Source organism: Phascolarctos cinereus, unplaced genomic scaffold (genome assembly GCF_003287225.1).
Source record: "Phascolarctos cinereus isolate Bilbo 61053 unplaced genomic scaffold, phaCin_HiC Scaffold_1;HRSCAF=81, whole genome shotgun sequence".
NCBI classification, from domain to species: Eukaryota; Metazoa; Chordata; class Mammalia; order Diprotodontia; family Phascolarctidae; genus Phascolarctos; species Phascolarctos cinereus.
This window is the reverse complement of record NW_027555514.1, coordinates 200,702,131-200,729,341: the sequence shown is the minus strand read 5'-3', so window position 1 is coordinate 200,729,341 and position 27,211 is coordinate 200,702,131. Positions and strand designations below refer to the sequence as shown.

The 27,211-nt window shown below is 34.3% G+C and overlaps 1 protein-coding gene across 7 annotated transcripts in view; it reads left to right on the top strand.

The window, feature by feature from the left end:
• Window positions 1-27,211, top strand: part of ARID2 (AT-rich interaction domain 2) — a 221,431-nt gene that overhangs the window by 119,072 nt on the left and 75,148 nt on the right. For 5 of the 7 annotated variants that reach the window (XR_013487354.1, XR_013487353.1, XM_078156445.1 and 2 more), the window contains 2 exons: window positions 7,771-7,989; window positions 11,824-11,891. Coding sequence is in view for 5 of the 7 variants with exons in the window: in XM_078156445.1 (XP_078012571.1) it covers window positions 7,771-7,989; window positions 11,824-11,891 (287 nt within the window). In the remaining 2 variants the exon portion in view is untranslated. The remainder of the gene's footprint in view (window positions 1-7,770; window positions 7,990-11,823; window positions 11,892-27,211) is intronic. The other 2 variants (XM_020973722.2, XM_078156450.1) reach the window with 1 other exon arrangement.

Sequence of the window (27,211 nt, the reverse complement as noted above, 5' to 3'; positions counted from 1 at the left end):
ATACAGAAATAAAAGCAAAAAGCAGTGACATTCAAAGAACAAATGATCGCTGTACAAGTAAAACATGTTGATCTTTAAGACAGAGTATGTAGAGAAAAATGAAGGATCATAGACGTCCCAGAAGAACATGACAAATCAAAGAACTTGAGCACCATAATTTATGACGTAATACAAGAAAACTTCATGGGACTTCTGAACACAGAAAACAAAGTGGGAATCAAAAAAATCCACAGATTTCCTGGTGGGGGGAACCCTGTATGGCAAACTCCAAGATGTATCAACAAATTATGTAAGAGACCAGGAGAAAGATCTTCGTATATAGAGGAAAGGAAATTTGAATATCAGAAGAGTATTTGAGACCCACCTCCAAGAGGATATAGAATAATGTGCTATATAAAGCAAAGGATCCCAAGATTAAATACAAGGTGATGTACTCTGTGAATCATCTATGAAAAATGACACACCTTCAGTAAAAGAGAGGCATTCAAAGAACTGTTAACAAAAACAAAACAAAACATGAGCAAGCTGATTATACTGTCTGCAAGCACCCCAGACTAAAGAAACACAAGACAGTTATACTATATGGCATTGATCTCTATATATTATCTTTACCTTTCACATTCAAGAATAACAATAAAAAGAGGGCAGAGCCAAGATGGCAAGGTAAAAGCAGTGAATTGCTTGAGCTCTCCCCCAAAGCCCTCCAAATACCTGTAAACAAATTCTAGAGCAGCAGAACCCACAAAAAGACAGAGTGAAACAAATTTCCAGCCCAAGAAAACCTGGATGGTTGATTAGAAAGATCTATTGCGCCAGGCTGGGAGAGAAGCACAGTTTGGCATGGGCATGAAGGCAAAATAGGCCTCGTTGAACCTGAAGCAGGCCTTAGAGGACTGATTCCCAGGCAGTTGTGGTGGTTTCCAGACTTCTCAACTTACAAATGCCAAAGACAACTTAGAAGGTCAGTAGGAAAAGTCTGTAACTGAAGTGAGAGAGAAGCTTGGTCCCATCCCCAGTCTCAGGAGGGCCCCAGGGTAGTGGCTGCTTCCAGAGCTCCCAGCCCACAGACTGAGGGGGAATTGAGTAGCTGATCAGAGTGGAATTGCAGGGATCTCTTTGCTGGTGCTGAGGCAGGATTCTCTTGCTTTGTCTGTGGTTGGATCTGGTTCACAGTTCTGAGTGGTGGTCCTGGGATGAGAAGGAGCACTGCCATGGTGTAGCTTGTAGTGGTAGTGAAGAGGGAATCCTCCTCACAATTCCAAGGCAGAAAAGAATGCTTGCGATCACTCATAGACCAGAGCACAGGCCAAGAAGGGAGTAAACACCTCATCCTTGATCATACCACCTTGGAAGACCTAAAAACTTACAGGTCCCTAGAAGTATTTCTGAAAACAGCTGCACAAACCCCCCAGAAGCTTGGGACAGCACATTCTCCACACTGGAAGCAGACCCCTGCCTTAACAAAGAGTTTAAAACTCAACAAATTGGCTGGGATCATGAGCAAACTTCACAAAAAAGTCAGATCATAGAATCTTTCTTTGGTGACAAAGAAGATCAAAACATACAACCAGAAGAAGACAACAAAGTCAAAACTCCTACATCCAAACTCTCCAAGAAAAATATGAATCAGTCCCAGGCCATGGAAGAGCTCAAAAAGGATTTTGAGAAGCAAGTAAGAGAAGTAGAGGAAAAACTGGGAAGAGAAATGAGAGTGATGCAAGAAAATCATGAAAAACAAGTCAACAGCTTGCTAAATGAGACCCCAAAAAATACTGAAGAAGATAACACCTTAAAAAATAGCCTAACCCAAATGGCAAAAAAGGTCCAAAAAGCCAATGAGGTGAAGACTGCCTTCAAAAACAGACGTGGCCAAATGGAAAAGGAAGTCCAAAAGCTCACTGAAGAAAATACTTCCTTAAAAATTAGAATTCAGGGGCTGCTAGGTGGCTCAGTGGATAGAACACCGGCCCTGAAGTCAGGAGGATGTGAGTTCCAATCCGGCCTCAGACCTAACACTTACCACTAGCTGTGTGACCCTGGGCAAGTAACTTAACCCCAATTCCCTAAAAAAGAAAAAAGAATGAGAATGGAGCAATTGGAAGCTATTGACTTTATGAGAAATCAAGACATTGTAAAATAAACCCAAAAGAATGAAAAAAATAGAAGACAATGTGAAATATCTCATTAGAAAAACAACTCACTTGGAAAATAGATCCAGGAAAGATAATTTAAAAAATTATTTTACTATTTGAAATCCATGATCAGAAAAAGAGCCTAAACATCATTTTCCAAGAAATTATCAAGGAAAACTGCCCTGATCTTCTAGAACCAGAGGGTAAAATAGAAATTGTTTTCCTCTTCCTTCTTGAAATGAAAGCTCCTAGGAATATTGTAGCCAAATTCCAGAGTTCCCAGGGCAAGGAGAAAATATTTCAAGCAGCCAGAAAGCAACAATTCACATGTTGTGGAAACACAGTCAGGATAACACAGGATTTAGCAGCTTCTATGTTAAGGGATCACAGAGCTTGGAATATGATATTCTGGAGGGCAAAGGCACTACAGCCAGGAACCACCTACCCAGCAAAACTGAGTGTAGTCCTTCAGGGGAAAAAATGGACATTCAGTGAAATAGATGACTTTCAAGCATTCTTGATGAAAAGACCAGAGCTAAATAAAAAATTTGATTTTGAAATACAGGACTCAAGAGAAGCATGAAGAGATATAAATAGGAAAGAGAAATCATAAGAGCTTTATTATGGTTGAGCTATTTACATTCCTATATGGAAAGATGATATTTGTAACTCATGAGACTTTTGTCAGTATTAGGGTAGTTGGAGGGGAAAATAATTATATGTATAGATAGAATGATAGATAGAAGGCACAGGATGAGTTGAAGATGAATGGATGATATCTGGAGAATAAAATTAAGAGGTGAGAGAAGATTATACTGGAGGAGGAGAAAGGGAGAGGTATAATGGGGGTAAATTATCTGACATAAAACAGGCAAGAAAAGGCTTTTACAATGGAGGGAAAGTGTGGGAAGGTGAGAGGGAATGAGTGAATCTTATTCTCATCAGATTTGGCTTAAGGAGGGAATACCTTACACACTCCATTAGGTATGGAAAGCTATGTTACCCTACAGGAAAATAGGGGGGAAGGGGATAAGAGGGGGTGGGGTGAGATGATAGAGTGGAGAGCAGATTGGGGGAGGGGATAATCAGAAGCAAACACTCCTGAGAAGGTACAGGATCAAAAGAGAGAATACATGGGAGGCGGGATAGGATTAAGGGAAATATACTTCGTTTTTCACAACATGACTAATATGGAAGTGTTTTGTTTTGCATGACTACACATGTATAACCTGTATCAGGTTGCTTGCCTTCTCAATGAGGGTGAGTGGGGAGGGAGGAAGGGAGAAAATTTGGAACCCAAAGTTTTAAAAACAAATGTTAAAAAAATTGTTTTCACATGCAACTGGGAAATGAGATATACTAGCAATGGGGTATAGAAATCTATCCTGCCCTACAGGAAAATAGAAGAGGAAGGGGATAGGAGAAGAGGGGACAGAGAGATAGAAGGGAGGGCAGATTAGGGGAAAGGATATTCAGAATGCACGCTTTCTTGGGGTTAGGGAAGAGATGAGATGGGGAGAAAATTGGAACTCAAAATCTTGTGGAAGTGAATGTTGAAAACTAAAAATAAACAAATTAGTGAATCTTCTTTTTTTTAAAGAATAACAATAAAAGTCCCTCCAGTAGTTCTTACCCTAATCTAAACTAACTCCAGCCGTAATAGGAAAGCACAAATAACAAGTTAAGTTATCCTGGGGAGAAAAAGGACAGACAACCTAGAAAGAGAAAGACACCATTTGGGTTAAAAAAATAACAAGGAGAATAAAATAGTTGAAGAGAGAGCCTAAGGAAATATCTTTCTAAAGTAAAGGAGATAAAGTGCTGTGATTTGAGGTGGTACTTGAAAGGGATTCCTTCTCTCAGATTATTAGCCCTATTTCTTGTATTTTTTTTTTTTAGGGACTACCTTATATATGTGTATGCATATATTTTAAATAGAGACTATGACATATCAGATTTATACTAACGATATTATCAGTTGGATTTGAAGAAACAGCAGTAACTTCTTATTCCCAGAAGGAATCAAAGTATAATACCACAATCATAATTCAGTTTTCTGTAGTTACGATTTAGAAAGTAACTTCTATATATAACTAACTTTGATTCCATTCATTGTTTGGTGCTAAGGAATATAGTGTAAGATTCCTAGCTTTTATTGCAATTATAATGGACAGACATTATAATAGAGCTTAAAGTTGAGGGAGCAGAATTTTTAAAAGATCCTGTCTTCTTTTTAATAAACGAATTAGTAAATTATGAAAAAAATCAAGGCACTTATGTGTATCTCATATCTAAACTATGGCACAGTGGAGAGAGAGCACTGGCCCTGGAGTCAGGAGGACCAGCCACAGAGACATAACACTCACTAGTTGTGTGACTCTGGGCAAATCACTTAACCCCAATTGCCCTTACCAAAAAACAAATAAACAAAAAACCAAATAAACAAACAAAAAGCAACTTCAAAGTCTTAGTGCAGTTTTAAGCTATTAAAATTTAAAACAGCACTAAGACTTTGAGGATAGCCTGTGTACCTATTTATATATATGTTGTCTGAGTAGTAGTAGTTGTAATAGTAATGGTAATGATGATAGTCATCATTGCTAGCCTTTATCTAGCAACTATTTATGATAGCCACTGTGTTAAACTCTCATTTTATTCTCATAGCTACCTTGAGAGTTATCCCCCAAATTTAAGTTCCTTGAGATCATTATTATTTTTATTTCTTTTGTTTGAATCTTTTGTGCTTATCACAGTGCCTGGTATATATACTAAGTTTTCAGTAAATGCTTGTTGGCTTCTCATTCATTGATAGAGGAATGGCCTTTTATTTAGAAATACTTGATTTCAAATTGCTCATGATCAAGCCACTTAATTTTTTAATGCCTCAATCTACTCTGTTAGATTCTAAATTACATAGAAGTTAATGATCTAGATTTTGAAGGGAGTTCCTTACTGTAAATTGCTTGAGCTGATGAAATTATAGGACTAGACCAAAAAAAAAATCTATAAAAGCAGTTTGTTAAATTGCCTACTCCAGTTTTGATTAATTTACAGTATAAAATTGTAACTATAAAATACTTAGCTAATCTGGAAGATTTAGGTTCGATTCCTGCCAAAGACACCTAATAGCTATGTATAAGTCTCAGTTTCCTTATCTGTAAAATAGAGATATAGTAATAGCATCTAACTCCTAGTGTTGTTTTGAGAATTAAATGATGTAACTTATAAAGGGCTTTGGAAACCTTAGGGCACTATATTAGTGATATCTTGCTATTATTATTAGTAGTAAATTGTTGTAATTAAATGTCACAAATTGATACTAAGATGTGGTTCTAAAAGGTTCCTTTGGGAGTATTTCCTACTCTTGCTAATAACTTTTAGTAAGGATAAACATATTGGTCATATTTTATGTTGGGCTTAATTTTTAGGTCATCTGCCATTAGTGTGAATACATTTGGGTATTCTGTTTATAATATTTTTTCAATTTCTTAAGTACTTGGTCTTTCTCCTCTTCCTCTCTTTTTTCCTTTATAGTTTTATGCATGCACGCATGCATACACACATTCTGAAAGTATTCCTTTTCTCGTACATTTTGTATATCCTGTCTTTGTTCCTACCACTGTTATCCAGTGCTGTGATCCTATGAGACTTTGTTTAGTGACAGCTTCTTCAGAAGAAAGATTGTGAAAGTCAAAAACTTCAAATTGGTTACTTGAAATTATAGAATTGTAGAGTTGGAAATACCTGAGAAATCCTTTAGCGCAAGGCCTTCATTTTATGTACAAGGAAAGCAAGACCCTGATAGGGTAATTAAGTAGATTTGTGCAGATTTGTTTCTTCACCTGGATGCTCTCGACACTGATGAAATTATAGGTCCCAACCCCATAAAAAGGGAATCATATTAAATATGACAAGTTTCTATTGAATATCTCATATCTTATTCTCCAGTAATAGCCAGGAAATTTAAATTCACATTTTGCATTTGTTGATAATTAAACTGTGCCTAAGTGACATCCTTAAGCAGGTGTGGTAATATATAGAGTACTATTAAAAAGAAATCTTGACTGTACTTGGTTTCCTATCATGGGCATATGTATTGAAACAGAATCTCATTCAGTAGGTTTTAGTTTGGGGATACTTCTATTGTTACTATTCAGAGTTTTCCATAAGAATTCTTTATTCAAGTTTAAGAAATTTTACCTGATTTTATATAATCAGCTTTTGTGTTTTATGAAGACTTTTTCAATCATTTATTACTCTGTTATAATGCATATCTTGAAATATTGTAGTTGCAGGCATTCTTAGAACTATTTTATATGCTCAGGGTGAGAAAAACGAAATTGCTTACCTCTCTTAGTTGACGTTTTGTGATGGTAGATAACAGATAATGCATCTTTCAGTCAAAAATTTAAAAAAATTTTTCCGTCCTAATGTTTCTAAAGTATATATTAATGTGCTTTTATGATTTCTCCTTCCTTCCTTCCCTACCTTCTCTTTCCTCTCCTTTCTTTACTTCCCTTCCTCCTTTCTCCCTTTCCTTCTTCTACATTTCCATCTTTCTCCTCTTTCTCCCATCCCCCTTGTTCTTCCTCCCTTATTCTTTCTCTCTTTCTTTTCCTTCCCTTCCAAGTTCCCTATTTAACCCCTTCTCTTTATTGTGTCTGTGTTCCATTACCCTTGCCCTCCCCTCCCCTTCTCAGCTGCTAAGGCTTTGCTGTGGGCCACTAGATGCAGGACAGGACCTGGCAATAAGATTTTTTTCAACTAAAGTTGAGGAGTTTTTGTGAATTAATCAAATATTACATAAACTTAGGGGATACCCTAATTAGCAAATATTTACTTTACAGACCCTAAGTCTTTCTGTTAAGCTCACAGATTCAGTGGCACTGGACCCTTGGTTATAGAATTGCTAGCTTCAATAACCCTACCATTAAATAGCCAAGAAATAGTTCCAGGTAAATGTAGTTAGGTTTATATGGATCAACTTACAACAGTATTAAATTATGTTGTATTAAAATGAGCAATGCATGTAACTTTAGAATCATGGCTCAGTAAAGCTTAAATCCCTCAAATATAAACAGTATCCTATAGTGAATGTGCATTTTTCTGTATTTTAATAATGATGTAGGGCAGCATGTGGTGGTGACCTGAGGTTCTCAAAGTTTGTGCCAGCAGATCTTGACTTGGAAAGCCTAAATACGGGTATAGTGAAAAGACAGATTGTTTCATAGTGATCAGCCTGGCTTACTTCAGAAAGTCTCATTACCAGTTGGTTGGCTGCTAGGTGGTAAGTTTTGGGGCCTTTAGCATTTCACCCAGAGCATCTACTTGAGTAGAGAGAGGTATTGCTGGCTGTGGCATTGGAGGGAGTATTTACTCTAATGAAATCACAGATGATTGATGCATAATCTTAAATTAAGTAAGGTAAATTTTAAGAATATACAAGGTTGAACCCATACAGTTCTGGTTAATATGTTTTAAAACAAAGTTTGAACTTTTTTTCTTTAAAAGAAAAAAGAATTACTCAAATTTATTAGCTGCAAATAAAGTTTAGGGAATTATTTGAAGTAGTAGTTTATCCATGAGACATGTGAGTAATTGGTTTCTTTTGTTTTTTACTATTTTATATCTTTGGTAGATTATCTTCGTCAAAGCTATGGGCTGTCTATGGACTTCAATTCGCCAAATGATTATAATAAATTGGTGCTTTCCCTGTTATCTGGACTCCCAAATGAAGTGGACTTTGCTATTAATGTATGCACTCTTCTGTCAAATGAAAGCAAGCACGTCATGCAACTTGAAAAAGACCCTAAAATCATCACTTTATTACTTGCTAATGCTGGGGTGTTTGACGACAGTAAGTTTTAAGTTGAATTTATTGTATTTATCAAGGTAAGAATAAGGGAGTGATCAATAAGAAGGTGAATTTTTCATTTTTCATAGCTATTATCCTATAATACATGCATTAAGTTGGAAAGGTTTTTTCTTATTTCTGACATCAAGTCTTCTGGTATTTTGATGAGGTAGAAAGTGATATTTGATGTTTACCCATCCATAAATTAATTTTTGTGGTGAGTCTTAATAACAGAAGTTGCTTAGCAACAAATTACTTCACAGTTGTAGTAAACTTACATTCTGTTTACACTTAAAATGTTAAATTCAATTGAGTAATTTTTTTCAGTATCTTAAATTCTGTGCTATTTTGACAAAAGGAAATGACCACATTTTTCTGAGTATGTAACCAAAATTGAAGTTGTAAGTCACTGTATTTACAAATTTGGTGCCAGAATGAGCCTATTATTATTTATCAGATGTTTGGCATGCTTATATTTTTAAGCTGTAAGCTTTTGTTGTTTTATTTTAAATCAAACTATTTTCACATTCTCTGAAATTTTCTCTTTGTAAGGAGGGTTGACTGTGATTCTTAGACTAATTTTTCCAGTGTTTATGTTTGTTTTATGCTAAGAGCTTACAAAGTTATATTTCTTGCTCTTACACTTAGTAGGAAAAAGAGGGCAATAGTTGTTGTGACCAAGATGGTCTGTAAATTAGCTGATTGGCAGTAGTATAGAATTACTTTTGGATTCTTTTCCCCAAAATGTTACTGTTTTATTTATCCAGAATTACTTTAACCACAGTTATTTGTTCTTCAAAGATAAAATTGCCATTATAAAATATTTCTTAGAAGTGGATAAGATGAAAGAATAAATAAAACATTTTCTCTCATTATTTAGAAATCTGAATATTTAACTTTTGTGTACACAGACTAGGAATTTACTATCATATTGTAAATCATTTATTACTTATGCTTTTTAATCACTTAGTGATAAAGCATTTAATTATTTAGTGATAAAGCATTTTTCTGATGAAATAACTTAATGTTTGCAACTTTGGTTTAGTGGGTTTTGTAAGTCTAATATTAGTAAGTATATTTTATTTTGGGATATACTCTGCTACATATGATTACTCGGAATTTGACTTGGACTTGGTTTTAGTTATAGATATTGACGTAGATGTGGATATATCTGTGTGAGGATAAATAAATAAATAAAAATAATTTTAGGAAGATATGGAAAGAACCAAGGTGATTCTTGGTTCTCTAGAGGACTATTCAAAGCGTTTTGCAAATTCCCTGGTAATGTTTATGGACATGTAAATTGGTAACATTTAGCCAATCTTTTAATGTTCTTTAGCCGTTAATCTTTTTGTTGGAAGTTATTTCACACTCTAAAGAAAATATGTTCAGTTTTGGCACCTTGAAGATAAAGTTTCCAAAAGGTATCCGTGTAGCTGAGGATTGATGTTTGAACAAGAATGATTTTATTCTTTCAGTAATTGGTGTAATAATTCTACTTAAGAAAGTGAAATATTTTTCTAGGTCCGTTTTTAGGAGGGTCTCCATAAATTACTTATCATCTTTTAAACTTTACATGCTGAAGTTGAAGGTATGGTGGAAACAATCTGGTAAATGTTAGTGATGAATTTTCTTGAAGCTAAGAACAGATTTTCTTATACCTGGGAACATTTATTTTCCCTCTAGTAGCTATTTTTCATTTGTCACATCTCATTTTTGGAAATGAGAAAATAGGTTTAATTTTTTATTATATTTGTGGTTAAATATAATAAATTTGCCTTTAATTATTATTTACCGATTACTTCCCCCCTATACATCTTTAACCTAAATTGTAGGTATATTTAAAATTTTAAAGTACTAAAAAGAACTTATGAAGACCTTGTTTAATTGTCAGATGAGGCTTTTAGGTATCAGTAGAAAATAATTTTCCCTACATTTTGGTGTTTGAAAACAGTTAAGATATTTAAGGGGCTTTCTTTTTTTCAAAGGATCGGATTTTAAATTTAGGCTTTTATAAAGTAGATGTAATATTTCTCAAAGACATTTCACATTTTTTTCCTAATGTGGAATGTTTATTTTGTAGAGTATTAAACCAGAATTTCATGTAATAAAAAGCTTGGGTATCATAGTACATTGGGTGTACTCATGGTATAAATAAGTAGTTTACCAAGTGTTTTCTATAGCAATTCTGTGAGGTAAGTAGTGCAATTATTCTGCTCATTTTAGAGATTTGGAAACTGAACCTTGAATAGATTGTGTAACTTTCCTACGGTATCCCTTAATAAATCAGTGCCATTACTCAAATCTATATCTCTTGACACCAAATCTGACATTCTTTCCAATGCACCAGACTGCATGTTAGTAATCCTATTTATCAATTTATCTAATATCTTTAATAACATTATTTAATACATTATCCCCTTTAAAATATCATTGGCAGATTCAGTTTGAGAAGGGAACTCTTGGTAAATAAATTATTTTATTTTTCAAGGAAAACAGAAATGATTTTTGTTTTTGGTATGTTGATCATGCTTTACTAGGCAAAGTACTTTCTGTGTTAGTTGATTCAAGAAATGCAGTAACCCAACTATTATTTATTATTATAAGTTATTACACCTATTCCCTAAAATAGCCTTCTAGTAGCCTAAAAAAGTTAATTAATAGTAATTTCAGAAAATGTCTTATGTAACAGAAATATTTACAGTTATACTTTTGTTACATTTGTGGATTTTAAAATATTAGTTGCTTTGATGTAACTGTTTGGGATATTTCAATAGTAACATTATTTTACTTAATATTTAGAATTAGATTTTATTTTTTAAAAGGACATGTGAATATCACAACTTTAGCACTTTTCCTGAAAATGTTTTATCCAAACTCTTTGTCACATGTATTGTTTGGCTTTTATTTTTTAACTGGTGTGATTTCATATAAGGTATAATTTTCACATTGCCAGTATTTGTTACTGTGCTGTTATATTTTAAGAGCAATATTGAATTAATTCTTTCATTACTAAATAACTCATTACAAGTATCTCATTTTTTAAGGTATAAGGCTCTCAATTAAAGATAGGCATATTTGCTGGCAGTTCTTTAATAAATATTATGAGTCCCTCCATTTTGAGAAATGGTAGGGAAGAATATTTGTTAATATATGTATGCATTAGTATGATGGATAAATAAAACGTTATCAGCCAACAGATAACTAATTGGTTATCTTCTAAGTAAGAATTATTTCATTACATGAAACTTTCCCCACCCAGATGAATCACAATGTATTTAGGTTTTCTAAAACAAAACAAGCTGTCATTTGTGGGGATTCTTAACAGTATGAGGATTTCATCACCAGAGTTCATCTCTAGATTGTATCATGAACGTTCCACATTCCATTTCCTGAATATGATATAAGACATAATAGTTAGACGTAACAGTGTTGGGATAACATATGATCTTGTATAAAATTTCGTTAGATACGGCATGTTGGGGCAGCCATCGATTGACCTGCAACTTAAATATTTTTTCCCCATATAAGTGAAAACTAAACACTTTTTAACTATTTCCTAAAATAAAGTATTTCCTTCTGGATGCCCATGAGACCAAAAATTGTATCTATTCAGGGTGTAAGAGTTATAGGTACATGAAATATAGACCATTTGATTGTTTCCTTCAATCACTACAATAATGAAATGTACTATTCTTTACTGTAAAAGTATTTTTTAATAGGAAACTTTAAAATGGCCTTTCATTGTTGAAGATTTTGCAAACTTATGGATATTAGTAAGGATTTAAATGAAAATGTATACTTTCTTTTTACTTAATGTATTTTTTATGCTTATAGCTTTAGGATCATTTTCTACTGTATTTGGAGAAGAATGGAAGGAGAAAACTGATAGAGATTTTGTTAAGGTAATTCATTAAAGTTAAAATATTTTTCACTGTTACTAATAACCAAATCTCACAAATATCAGATAGTTTCTTTTAATATGTGTTAAAACATTGTTAGATTTTTATCTTCAGGAAAAGTGGATTCAAGTTCCTGTTGATTATAAAATTTTGTTGAAGGAAAGATTTTTTTTTTAAATAAGCAAATAGAGTAAGTGAAAATAAAGGCTCTAGATTTCATTGCACACATTGATTTCTGAGAGATCAATCTGCAAAAACAGAAATGAAGTTTATTACATGGAATTTAAAGCTAGTGTTGTAAAACTGCAGTCTACAATTCATTTCAATTCAATAAGCATTTATTAAGGGCTTTATGCTAGGTGTTAGAGATACAAACATAAAAATGAAATTACCTCTCTCTCAAGGAGTTTATATTGTATTTGGATAAATACTTAACAGGGAACATATAACTTTATGTACTTAAGGGGGAACATATAACTATAACTGCTGTTATACAAATATACATACACATACCCCATAATAAGAAATACTAAAAAGGCTTGGGCAAATATAAAATCTTGAAAGAAATATTGTCTAGTATTTTCAAATTAGACTTGTCTAATTTTTCCAGTCCTTTAAGGTATACCAAGAAAGTAGAGCTTATTTGTTTGTCTTTAGAGAGTATGGCCTGTTGTGTTATTAATACCATATACACATGAGAAAATTGTAAACTGCCATTATCATCACAGTGTATGTGTACATCTAACTGTTACAATCCTCGGTAACTTCTCTAATACTGTATTGAAAGATCATTTGGAGAATTTTCTCATCTGAAGTTTATAGCGTCTATGTCTCTTCCCCAAAATACAAATCTAGTTTAATTTGGAGGATGGAGAGAATTATTTTTTTTTTGATTGTAATAATTACTAATCAGATGAGTGTTGAAAATATTAAACTTACTTTTGCTGTAATTGACATAATCATTTTATTAACGAAAATAAGCCCAATTACATCTATTTAAATTTAGATTATGGATGTCCTGTTGGTTTTGTAGTCAACATCAATCTAAATAAGATTGTCATCACAGTGGTTGACCAAGGGATACCAGCGGAAAAAAATGTGTGTGTGTAAATATTTGAAAGTATATTAAATTACCATTATTTTATTTCATTGGTATAAATATAGGAAGATAAGTGGTATTAATGACTTCTTAATTGTTTATTAGCTATTGCTAGAATGATTATAATAAGATTGAAAAATAAAATAAAATGGATATTTTCAAGCCATTGTTTTAAGTACTATACATTCTGAGTTATAAGAATTCACTATTAAAAACAAAGTATTTATAAATGTGATTACTAAAATAACTGTAGATGCTAAGAGCCCAGAGTTTTAGGAATCCTTTACATTTTAGTTCTTAATCATTGACTTTTTTGTTTTAATGTCAACATTTCTTTCTGTATATAAAAAGAAAAAAGTAGAGGAGTTAACAGAATTCTTCTAGCTTTCAGTACTTAATATTTTAAAACACACAGTTAAGGAATTATGGTCAGGAATAATATGAATTTGTTTAAATTCTGTCATTCTATCATTTTTTTTGGTCTTCCTGAATGTTTATAGTGGACATTTGAAATACTACGTAAAAGTTTATTATTAGAGCACTTGTTATAAGTCTTTGTTTACTTATAAAAGTACATAAGATATACATTGATAACATAGATGCAAATAAATCTGTTAGTCTTTTTTCCTATTCAGTTAATCTTTTATGGAGTAAGGGGAAAATATCTGGATAGGAGCAATTATTATCACATTTAGTTATACTAATATGAAAGAAAAAAAATAAAATGTAAAAATTGGGGTGTAGGAGTGGGAGATATAAAAGGACTTTTGTTGGCAGGTTTGAATAGCACACATTGAGTTGTTATTAATAATTTTTGTATTGAGAAATTGCCCCAGAATTTTATAAAATCTGTTTTTCCAGTGATTTTACAATTTGGAGAAATTTTTGGTGTGAATATTTGTAGAAAATTTAATTGAAAAAGGTGGGTTTCAAGTATATAAGTGTTTTTTTAAAAGGAGTTTTAATTTTGTAGAAGTGTGTTCTGTTGTATATTACAGTACAGTGAATAGAAAAAGTATTATCAACACTTTTTGTAAGGAAAATTTTTGACAAACATGATTTATAGAAGATATGTAAATTATAGTTGCAATTGATTTACAGGAAATTAGTTGCAAATTTCAAGAAGAATTTATAAATCTTGATTGTCTTTTTAAATAGAAGTATTCAGGAATATTTATCTTATTCATTCTTTTCATTTATACAAACAAATATAGTACATGTTTTCATCTGTTCCTTCCAGAAGGGAAGCCCTTCAAAATTCCTTCTTTCGTTATGTCCTGGCCACTCATTTATGCTTACTTCCAGCTATTATGTTACAGCATCTGGTGAATTCACTACTTTTCTATAAATGTGTTTATGGATAGTGTGCAAATAAAATATTTTGATGTAGTTGCTGCCCTCTCAATATACACTAATACTCAGCATTAGGGCCCTTTTTGTGTGAATGATAGTCAGCAACACCTCTAAATCAGTTTAAAGACCCAGAAAAGGTCTTAAAATCCTTATTGATTGCCTCCATTTGTTTTTCCCACTCCAATTTCATCACCCCTTGAATACATTCTTTGTACCACCAAAAGATTAATTTCCTTATGGCTTAGTTGGTCTTTGCAATCTCTATTTACTTACTTATTGCCTATTTACTTATCTTCAACTGTTACCTTAGGTATACCCTGTTGGCCCTGCAAAATATATTGTTGATTGTTCCATGCCACTTTGTACTATACTTCTCTTTCTACATCTCCAACCCTCCTTCGAATTTCCATTATTCAAAATCCATCTTATCCTTTGTAGCCTAATTCAAAAATTAGCTCCTTTACCCTTTCTCCTCTACTAGAAGTGGTCTTTCCTATCTCCAATAGCACTTTTTATCTTTTCTAGCAGTGTGGTGCTGTGGAAAGAGCCTGAACTTGGGGTCAGGAGCAAACCTGGGTAAGAATACCCTTTCTGACACTTTCCAGCCATGGTACCATAGACTTGCCACTTAAATTATCTGAGTTTCAGTTTCCTTATCTGTTAAATGGGGATAATAATGCCTTTACAGCCTACTTGACTTGATTGTTGCGAAGATCAAATGAGAATGTAAAGTGCTTTGTAAGAATTTAAGCAGTTTTCTGACTTGTTTTGTTTAAAGAAAAATCCATTTGGAATGATATCACCTATTGGCACATTTTGTCTTATGTTATAGTGATTTGTGCATGTGTCTTAACTTTCCCCAAAGACAGGATAGTATTTTATTTACTTTTGTTCCACTCTTTCCCTCCGCAGCTCTGCCCCTTCCTCCTCCCCCCTCACACACAGCGTGTAACACAAGTGCCTGCACAAAGCCAGAACTTGATACTTATTTTTGATACTTATTGAATGAATGGAAATAAAGAAATTGGTGGCCTGATTCCTTAAGAATCTCAAGCAAAAAAAGTCCCTTTTTTTTCTTCTTTTAGTTAAGGTGGCAGTTAAAATGTTGCTTGCTGTATCTCTTAGGGGACATAACGATTTTTCCATGAAGGGCCTTCTTTGCATTGATCAAAATTGAATTGGATTCTATGTTTTATTAGTCAGTTTTGATCAATTTGCTGAATAAGAGTTAGAATTTACCCTGCCAGCTGCTCTCAGAAATTTTCAAGACAATAACTTTGTACAGATAAAACCTTGTCATTTTAAGTAACAACAATTATGTTACTTCAAAGGGAGGCAGCGTAACAAAGAACCATGCCCAACTTTAAGGAAATTGGCCAAGACTCTACGTAGCTAACAAATCACTTAGTCTAACTGGACCCTCGGTTTTCTCATGTGCAAAATGTGGGGTTTAAGTAAATAATGAGCTTCAGGTTCTCTGCCAGTTCTGAAATTCTGTGATTAAAACCGACACACTTTGGTTTCTTAATTCCCTTCATGAAAGGACAGGAGCGCTTTGACTGGTAATTGTCTACAAAAGATCAGCTTTTCTTTTTCCCTCAGAAGTCAAGAAGCTCAGGGAAAGGAAGAGAAATTTTCGAGAAGTATAAAAAGGACGTGAAAGGCATGAAAGTAGCAAAAGGTAGAATCAATAAATAATGAAAGAGAAGAATAGCTTGCAATGAAGAGACACTAAATAAAATAACTATGTACTGTGAAGGGAAAAACAGCCACATGCAGCTCAGAACTACACTACTAAGGATATACATATCTTGCCAAACATTTGTAGTGGACATTGATAATATTTGATGAAGGTTTATTTTTAGAGGACTTTTTCTATGTCTTTGTTTACTTACACATGGACATTAAAAGATGCATTAATAGTACAGATACAAATGAATCTTAGTGAGTAGTATTTCCCTATTCAGTTAATCCTTACAAATGAAGGTGAAATATCAATTAAAGAAGAGACATAGAAAGTTGTAGGAAATGTATAAATATAAAAAATATCTTATGAAAGAAGAGTTAAATCATGGAATAAGGGGAAAATATTTGGATGGGGCAATTATTATTAAATATAAAAGTGACTGTAATTATGAAAGAAAAAATGAAATGTCAGAATTGGGGATTGTGGGGTAGGAGATAGTTTGATCATCACACTTTGGTTGTGGTTAGGTTAATTAATTGCATTGAAAAATAGCCTTAAAGTTTCATAAAAACCATGTTTTACATTTGGAGAAATTGTTGCTATGAATATTTGTAGGAAAATTTAATTGAAAAAGATGAGTTTTAAGATGAAGGTGTGCCAACTAATATCATTAATTAGCCAGGAGGGTGTTTGGATCTAAGGATTCATAGGTGTGGAGAACTCTTGGTGTGGAAATTTTTCCACTGATGATAGATATTGGTAATTTGTTTGTCAGTCATATTTGTCTGAGGCACTTAGAAGTAAAGTAATTTGCCTGTGGTTTCACAGTTAAATATGGGTCTTCCTGATTACAAGACTGGCCTTCTATCCACTATGTCATGCTATGTAAAATTACCACCTAAGTAATCCATTATTTTGTTACAGGTCATTTATGTTTGTTACTGTTATTTTATCCATAGCATAGCACAAACATTGAAAAACCAGAGTTTTATATATGGACACTTCTTGCTTTATCTAAATTCTCTTTATGTAAATTCAACTTTATGTTAAGAATTCTAAAAGAAATCCACATTCCCAAAAACCTCCTCTGTTAACTTTACAATACTATGTTCTTTCTCATCACTCCTGCTCCTCTACTTGACATTCCATGGCTTCTCACCCCTTACCACAAAGAAACAAAACCCTTCAAGTGAAAGCAGAGCAGATTCAGAGAGAGGCTTCCACTGGCACTGGATTGAGGGTTTGGCTTGAGAGGAGACCCTTTGTCCTGCCCTGGTTCCCATCCTCTGTCTGTTCATACTTGGGTGCTGTGTGTCTATCTCTAGCCCCTGTGTGTCATGCCTGTCCTCTGCTGTGTTTGTGTCTGGCCCCCACGTGTCTTCCCCACTTCATGTTCTTCCTCTAGGTTCCTCCTCCTGCTCTTCTTTGTCCCTAGCTCTTTTAACTGTGTGCCAGCCTCCTCCCTCCATTTCCAACATCCATAGGCAAATTTGCATTATCTAAAAATCACTTTATGTAGAGGTCTGTGAAACAGTCCATATCAGAATTGTATGTCAGAGTTAGAAGGGACTTTAGACTCTACAACATATCTGACAGATCATCATATAACGTCTACTTGATGATAATGAACTCAGCATGTCCTGAAGCAGCTTATTTTACTTTTGGACAATGTTAGCATTGTTGGAAATATGTTTTTGATAAAGAATTGAAATTAGCCTCTTGCTACTTCTAGTTATTACTCTTGGGGGTCAAGTAAAAGAAGTCTAATCCCTCTTTTACATCATAATTCATCAAATACTTTATAGCGGTTGTCTCCACAAAGCATTCTTCTATTAAGGCTAAACATCTTCAGTTCTTTCAAATGATTTCACCATGGAATATTTTGCAGGTCTTTCACCATTCTAATCACTCTTCTTTGGATGTATTCCAGTTTATTAATTTACTTCTTAAAATGTGGTACTAGAAGTATAGAAAGTGTATGATAGTTTTCAGGAAATTTTCCAATAAAATACTGGTATGTATTGATATGTATGCTATCATATTTGGGACATCTGACTAGAATGAATTGTTTCCCAAGGGTTCCAGATGCTGTTTGAAAAACTAAGCTATTTCCTCTATGTCTGAACTTTCTATTAGGATAAAGAGAAAAGTGTAGCACAATTAGCAGTGACCTTGATGATAAGAACATCTGAGTTTTATTTGTGTTTTATTGTTTTTTATGAGAAGGAAGTAAACTTTATTTCAAATTATTAGTTTGGAAATACAAATAGCATATACATCGAACCGTGCTACTGAAGAACATGACAAAATGTTAAAGATTTCTTGTCATAAGGTCCTTCTAATATTCCTGAGAGCTAACAAGATAAACCTGATTTCATAATACTGTCAAGGACACCATGCATAAATAAAATTACCTCCTTTTAGTCTTCTAAACAATAGGGTGTGGACACCCGAACATAAAGAGTTAACTCAGTTTTTACAAAGAATTATTAAAATTTCCCCTACTGGAAAGATAATTTTTCACAAAAGGATAGTAGTTCTTTTTGTCTCATATAAATACATTAAATCTTGGCAATATTGTTTATTCCCATATCTTCAATTGATTTATCTCTGTGTAAGCAAATCTCACGTCTTATCTCCAGCCTTGATCTCCTCTAGGTCCAGAGCTGTACCACAGGCTACCTATAGGTTATTACCCTCTGTGTGCCTCACGTGAAAAAAAAATCAAGTTAAATATTTTTCTCCCAAAATAAGTCTTTCTTTGTAAGTTCACTATTTCTGTATGGGATCACCAGTCCATTCAGATTTACATATTTGAAACTTTGGTGTTATCTGACTCCTTCACTCTCCCCTTGTATATCTAATGTTAGTCTCTTCCAGATTTATTTTCCTTTTACATGGATATGATCATGTCACCATTCAAAATCTTGAAATGATTTCCTTTTGCCTAATGAGTAAAATTCTAACTCCTTAGCTAGACATTCAAAGTCTTCTACCATCTGGGGCCACCCTGCCTTTCTAATTTTATTTCATTTTATTTGCTATACAACCATTTTAACTACTTGACATAACCCTATTAACCCTTTCCAGCCTCCATACCTTTACTTGCATTATTCCTTTCCCTCCTGCACAGCAATCCTTTGCTGAAATCAAATTCAGTCCCTTTTACGAATCTTCTCCCTTCCTCTCTTGTTTCCTTACCTTGGAGTTCCCAGTACCAATGAAATCATAGATTCAGTCTCTATCCTTATCTTACTCCATTTTACATGGCTATATAAGAAAGTGCTTTTAGCTGTTTTTACCATGGCAGATTCTCAGTGGTAAAAGAACTGATTTACTGTTTTCTTATTGATAGAATTGGGCAGCTGAGTGGCACAGTACGAAACCTGGAGGCAGAAGACTCATTTTCCTAAGTTCAGATTTGCTACAGATACTTAGTAGCTGTGTGACCCAGGTTAAGTCACTTAACCTGGTTTGCCTGTTTCCCCATATGTAAAATGAGCTAGAGAAGGGAATGGCAAATGTTTGCCAAAAAGAAAAATGGTGATAAAGGTTGGGCAGAACTGAAATAACTGAACAACAACAAAATGCATTATGGGTGAAATATTTTTGCCAGGACTATTTACTACCTGTTTACTCTTATATTACTAGGTAGTTTATGACTTGAATTGTATAAGCTAAAACGTTTAATTATCTCTTCCATTGCAGAGGAGGTTTGAATAAAATGCTGAAGGTAGGGATCTATTTCTGAGACTAAGGTAGGCATTACCCAGATTGTACCTATCTATCATCTCTTCATCATAAGAGAGATGGGCATAGTCCCTTACTTAATCTAGAAAGCTGGGGAGCTACAGTCTTTCTTAGGTGAAGAAGAGGTGAAAGGCAGTGGATCTCAAAACTATTGCAGGTAGAGAAACCATGTCTTGGAATGCATTATTTTTTCTCCTTATTTCTACCTCTACATTACAAAATTTCTGACAATGCATTGTGTTACCAGAAAGCAGCCTGTTTGTTAAGAGAGGTGTTATTTTGTTGTTTAGCAAATATTAAGCTGCTACTATTTTACTATATAGTTCAAAATTTCAGCAACTTAAAACAGATCTGTGATTTCATCTGGGAAGAAACTCCATGTACTAATATATATGTCAGTTTTGTAATTTAGAGGCATTAATAAATTAATGACTTGTCCAGGGGAACATAATCAGTATACCATGGAGGCAGGATCTGACAACAGGTCCTCTTGAGTCTGAAGCTGGACCTATGTATCTGCTACATCTCTATGACTCTCTTCAGCAAATTCTAATGCAAATACCATAAATGTTTTATTTTAATTAATGCCTTTTGAACTTCATTTGTATCATTTAAGTGTCATATCCTTTACTTTAAAACAACACTTTGTACTAATGGCACTTAAATCATTTTGTTCATCATCTTCAGAAGTTTGTGTCCATTGTTGTAGTGTGATATCTTTTCATCTATTCTTTTACTAATTATCATTCTTAATAGTCAGGTCAGACATATCATTGAAAGATATTGTCCTGATATCCTCAGATAATGTGTTTATTTAAATGTGATTTTCATTTTCCTTTATGGTAAATTAGTTTTTAAAGAAGAGGTTTGAGATGGGGATGCAGAGTTTGCCTCAAACAACACTTTTTCAGATTTTCTGATTATTGCATTTTTATTAAAATAAGAATTGTTAATGGTTCCTATGATGACAAAGAAATGAAGGCTACACAGAGTGTTGTAATGGAATAATATCGGACTGAGAATTGAGAGGTTTAGATTCTGATCCTAAATACGTTATTTCATATAAGTCACTTAACCTATCTGAACCCATTTCCTTCTCTGTAAATTATATAAGTTTAAATTTATATAGTACTCTTATAGTATGAACAAGACTTTTTTCTCACAGTCCTATCCCCGTTTTACAAATGAAGGAACTGACGCACAAAAGTTAAACGACTTCTTACTCTGTCTAGTACTCTTTTCAACTCTCGTACTAAATGTGTAAGGCTTAGCATTGCCTATTTGAAAAGAAGTGCCTTATGGAATTTTTAAGATGAAATCTTTAAAAATTAAAATTGTTTAAATTATGTTGTTTTCAGAAATGAACACATTTGTTTATAATAGTATTTTCAAGCTAATTGTCCCGAATAAAGGTGGGGCCTTGCCCTCATATCCCAGTCCTTCCAATGGCTCTGTAGCAGAGGTGCTAGACTGTGATTGGCTGTCTAGAAGTTTCCAGATTGGAGTGATGAATGGGCTACTGAAAGTACTTCCAATCTAATATTCAAGAGCATGCCCACACCATTTATTCTTATGAAGCAAGGTACAGACAGTTCCCCAAAAAATCCATTGTCTTGTAAGCAGTATCAATAATCATCAAGTCTGTCAAGTCTGTTCACATCAGCCTAGGCCTCGGGAAGAGTGGACTAGCTCATTGTTAACATCAGAGGCAATGCAATAATTTCCAGTGATAATCAAACACTGAAATTCTTTGATTTTATCCATCCCACAGAAAAGACTGTAGTGTACATCACTAAGTCACAGGACACCAAAGTTGTTCGTGGGAAAGCTTTGAATACTTTGCTCATAGGAGAATTCCTGAAGCACATAAAAGTCTATATGGAGGAATACTTACTTTCCACACTGGCAGTTAACAAGTTGAAGGAGATTCCTTTTATTGAAGAGTGATCACAAAGAGAAATAGAGGCAGTTACTTGAGAAGTGTTCCATGATGGCCCTGAACTCCAAAGTGATTTTGCCTTTGCTACCATGGTATTGGATGCTGTCATGATGCCAGATGACCTGCTGCAGCTCAAGATGACTGTCATTGAGAAATTGCAGGCTAGTGCTTTTGAGAAGTTTCAGATGTGTGTCAAGAGTTTCATTCAAAAAAACTTCATTTTGCTTGGTTTGAAATTTAGCCAAAAAATATACCTCTCCCATGACTGCCTTGCTGAATGTTGAAGTAGAATTGAAAGCTAAAAAAGATAATTCAGAAGTCTGGATCTATGCAATGGAGGATTACTAAGCCACTTTAGACTCAGACTAGAACATTCTGTAAGACAGGTTAGAGAAGATTAAGGGGCCTCAGTTATCTTGTCTGAAGTTCCCACTGGGGACATAACCTATTTAGTATTTTGGTGCCGAGGGCATGTTCTGCGCTCACCAAATGTAGTTGAGAAGACAGTGATGTTCCATTCAGACCACTGTCAGTGCTCTAATCCCACATGTTCTGGACAGCCACCAACTCTTCAGAAAGACACAAATCATTGGTGAGATGTACAGTTTCTTCACTGGCTGCCTACAGACAAAAACTGCATGTTATCCTGCAAGATGGAGCTAAGCTGTTTACAGGAGGAGATAGAAATGTGCCTTTGTTTTGTTGTTGTCATTGTCAGAGGGCCATCAAGAATGACTCTGGTGAGAGGTAGCTAGGTGGCACGATAGATAAGAGCTCCAAACTTGGAGTCAGGAGGACCTGAGTTCAAATCTGACCTCAGACACTTGATACTTACTACCTCTGTGATCTTGGGCAAGTCACTTAACCCTGATTGCCTCACCAAAAAAAAAAAAAAAAAAAAAAAAGAATGACTCTGGTAACAGTGAGATCAAAGCGGTATTCTCCGACTACCTGAAGTGCAATTATTGTAGGACCATCTAAGCAAGCAATAGCTGTTTATTGGTGTTTATAGTAAAGCCCTATAGATCATTCCCCATCATCTGTGTAACAGCATTGGATTTGACGCCACCAACATCCTTAATCATGCTTCAGGCTCCGTATGGCATATGGATACAGATATCAACCACGAAGATATCACTGACAACTTTGAAGCCTTTGTATGAGAGCCAGCCATGTTATACATCCGTGCCCAGAGAGATGATTCCAGGGCTACATTCCTCATTGTGTCTATGGGTATGCCCAGTAAGAGGCCCCACGATGAGCCAGGGCCTGGGATCGCTACACTAAGGTCTGCTCCATCCAATCTGCAGGATGGGCACAATTAGTTGGTATTAAAATGCAAGAGGTAACAAATGGGCATGGCTCTGTTCTACTGGAAGCCTATTTAAATAAAACTCAAATCCTTTGGGGAATATTTTTTCTGTACAAAATTTCTTAACACTATCTTTTCCCCCTGTAACCTCCAAATTTTCTTAAAAGGAGAAAATTCGCAAAAATCCGAAGTGCTAGGTTTATATACGTTCTTTAAATGGAATGCTTCTATCACATATCAGGAAAAATGATAATTCTTACTAAGGATTTATAACTTCAGTGTCATTAATTTATATTTGGTACTCTGAACTACTAGACTGTTGTTTCTTTCATCAGTCCTTTATATTGCACCTAAAATATATTTTCTGTATTTCCTATTATCAATAAGCATTTATTTAGCATCTACAGTGTGCTTTAGCATTGCCTTCAGAACTTATGTTCTACCTAGGAAAGCAACATATATGCATATAAGTTAATATAAAATATTCACAAGGTAAATTTATTGGAATAAGTTGCAAGAAAGGAGGTACTCAGTATTTGGGTTGATCAGGAAAGGCTTCATATAGGTGGTGGCCTTGGCTCTGGAACTGTGCTTTGAAGGGAGGTTTCCAAGAGGCTTATGTATAGAGGAAGTACATTCAAAACATTGGAAGCAACCTATACAGAGAATGTAGAAAGGAAAAGGAATGTCCTGTATGAAGAACAGATAGTAGGCCAGTTTGGTTAGAAATGTTTTTGACAAAGATTCCAAATAAACTGAGAAGAGTGGAGTATATAAAGAGGTATAACATTTAATAAGCCTGAAAAAGTAGGCTGGGACTAGACTGCAAGGCTTTAAATGACAGAAAATTTGTTTTTGATTCCAGAAGCTTTATATTCAAGGGAGGCATATGTGACACCAGTGCTGTAGGAATATTACTTTGGTACCTGTGTAGAGGCAATATTGACAAGGGGAGAGACAAGAAAGAGAAACTAATTAAAAATTTTCTTTTAAGTTTGGATTTGGCAATTATGTAATTTCCCTCCTGCATTCTTCAGTCCAGCCAAACTGGCCTTCTCTTTGCTTCTCGTACATGACAGTCAATCTCTTGTATCCCTTGTCTGTCCACCTTTCCTGGAATGTACTCCCTCCTCTCTCTGCCTCAGAGAATCCCTGTCATTCTTCCAGATGCAGCTAAAGCGCCACCTTCACCATGAAGCCTTTCCTGATCTCATTATTTGTTAGTGGGCCTCTAGGTAGAGTACTGAGTCAGAAAGATATGAGTTTAAATCTAGTCTCAGACATTTACTAATTTTGTGACATTGCACAAGTCACTTAACCTCTATTTGCCTCAGCTTCCTCAACTATAAAATGGGGATAGTAATAGTACCTACTTTCTAGGGATGCATTAGTCTTAAGATAATAAATTAAGTGCTTAGCACAGTGCCTGGTATATAGTAGGTTCTACATAAATAATGTAATATTATTATTATTATATTAGTACCCATCCTCTAAAACCACCTTGTATTTAACTGATTTTCATTTCTCCTTTTTAATATATTTTCTATATATACTAATATGCTCCTATAGAATTTAATTTCCTTGTCGACAGGAGTTGTTTCATTTATTGTTCGTGTAATCTCAGAGCTTAATACAGCATCTGCCACATAATAGGGACTTAATAAGTGCTTATTTATTGGATAGTAAGAAAATGAAGGTAGTGAATATGCATTCATAGTTCAATGAATTTTATAGGGAAAAAAAGGAAAAAATAGGATAGTAACTCCAAGGGATAAAAGTCAAGGGGAAGATTTACTTAATATGGGGAGAGCTAGAAAGGAAAGAAATAAAATTATAATTTTAGGGTTGTTAACAGGGTCCAATAGGAGATTTCTTTGTTTTTTTCAAAATAGAGATTTCAACTTGCATATAGGGAGACGGGAAATAGTCAATGGGGAGAGAAAGATTGTATATGTAAGTGTTAGAGAAGATATAACTGACAATAGTGTTTGAAAGAGGTAGAAAGGAATGGGATTAAGAGTAAAGAAAGCCGGATAGTCTGTTAAGGATGGGAGACATCTCTTTCTTTGAAAAAGAATGGAAAGAGAAGATGATACAGAAAAAACTAGAAATGGAAAGATGCTGTCTATGCCCAGATGGCCTTCATCTTAAACTATGAGGTGAAGTTATCAGAAATGGGGGAAAGAGAGATAGACTGGTTACTAGAGGTATATAGAAAAGGTGTGGGACAATGTCTTTGGAGAAATGTACTGAGGAATCAACAAGTGAAGAATATAAATATTGCTGAAGAACAGTGAAGGCTTAGTTGAATATAAATGGCATGAATTTATAGTGTTCCAGTAAAGTTTTACGACTTTTTCTAGCAACACTTGAAAGACCAAAAAAATCAGAGATAGCAGATGATAGGGGTGACTTAGATTTAAGGAATTAAATAGTAGAAGTCCCCAAGGCCAAGCAAAACTTAAGATAGTGAGGACAGAGAATAGTTTTATTAGGTTTAAGGGAAGAACTGAAATACGAAGTAATGGGGTTGTGGTCAAGGTCCTTTGAATTCGTTTCTGTGGAGATGAGCTGAGTTCAGGATTATGCAATCTTCTATTAGATTTAATGATATGCACAGAAAAAACTTAAGTGAATGAAGAATGACTATTATCCAGGCTATGATATGCAGTTCAGTAGTAATTATGTGCTTATAGAGCTGGTTTACAAGTACATATATGTCTTGGCAAACTATGCAGATCAACAATGAACTATGCCTAGAACTGAATAGGAGGAAGCAAGTAGGACCAGTTGCATTTGGGAAATTTCCTTGTGCTTTTATAACCATTCCTAGCTTCTCACAAAAAACAAAGCTCATCTTTTTAACTCTAGTCACCCAAATGGCAATAAAGAGATTCATAGAGGGTATGAATAGGCTGATATTACCAACAAAGATTTCCCTAAACAGTATGTATGACCAGAAAAGGAATTCAGGAAGAGATATGGATTGAAAGCAAGGCCTAAATAATGCAAAGACAGCCATGTTCCTTTGGCACCTGCAAAATGTCATGAAATCTAGAGCAAGAAGCCCAATATATTGGTGGCCCCTGCTAAAAAAGCATTATGGAAGTACTTAAGTAAGGGTCACCTAGACAGAGATGGATGAAATATACTCCACTGAAATTATTGTCGAGTTTGTGTGGTCTGATCCCATATCAATGAGATCACAGATACTGGATGGCATTCAGTGGAGGCCAAGCAAGGCATGCTTATGCTTTTGAGTGGTTGAAATATGAGAGTAATGGAAAGTCATTTGTGTTGAGATGTTCAGGTAACTCTAAGGTTAGGGTTGTGAGGTGAATCAGAAATTGGAATATTTAAATCACTGAAGAAAATGGAAAGAAAGGAATAAAGTGAAAACCATGAACAAAGAATGAAGTTTATGAAAGAACTTGGGTTTGTGTTTTGTAGTATCAACAAGAATAAGAAGACTGTTAGGATAAGTGGATTAAATGAATATTAAAAAAAGATTAAGTGATAATAGCAGAAGTGGCAATGGAGAATACTTAACTCTGCCTTTCTTACTAGGAGGAATAGGAAAAAAAATAGAGCCTCCATTGGAAACAGTACTTTGACTAAAAGGGAATATGGTTGCTTTTTACCTAGATAGTAGTGATTATTTTCTAACTAAATAGTTAGGAAGAACAGACATTATTCCAGGACCTTTGTCAGCTGATTTAATAGAATAAAAGCAACCTTTCTTTTTTTCTTCCTTTTTAAAAAAGTTATTTTTTTATTTTTAGTCTTCAACATTCACTTCCGTAAGATTTTGAATTTTAAATTTTCTCTCCTCCCTCTTCTCTCCCCTCCCCAAGATGGCATGCAGTCTGATAAAGACTCTACTTATACATTCATATTAAACATATTTCACATCAGTAATGATGTAAAGAAGAATTAGAGCTAATGGGGGGAACCACAAGAAAGAAGAAACAAAACAAAACAACAGAAGAAAAGGAGAGCAAATAGTATGCTTCCATTTGCATTCAGACTCCAAATTTCTTTCTTTGGATGTGGATAACATTTTCCTTTGTGAGTCTTTTGGAGTTGTCTAAGATCCGTTCATTGCAGAGAAGAGCTCAATCTATCAGTCAGTTATCACACAATGTGTTCTTCTGGTTTTGTTCATTTCACTCAGCATTAGTTT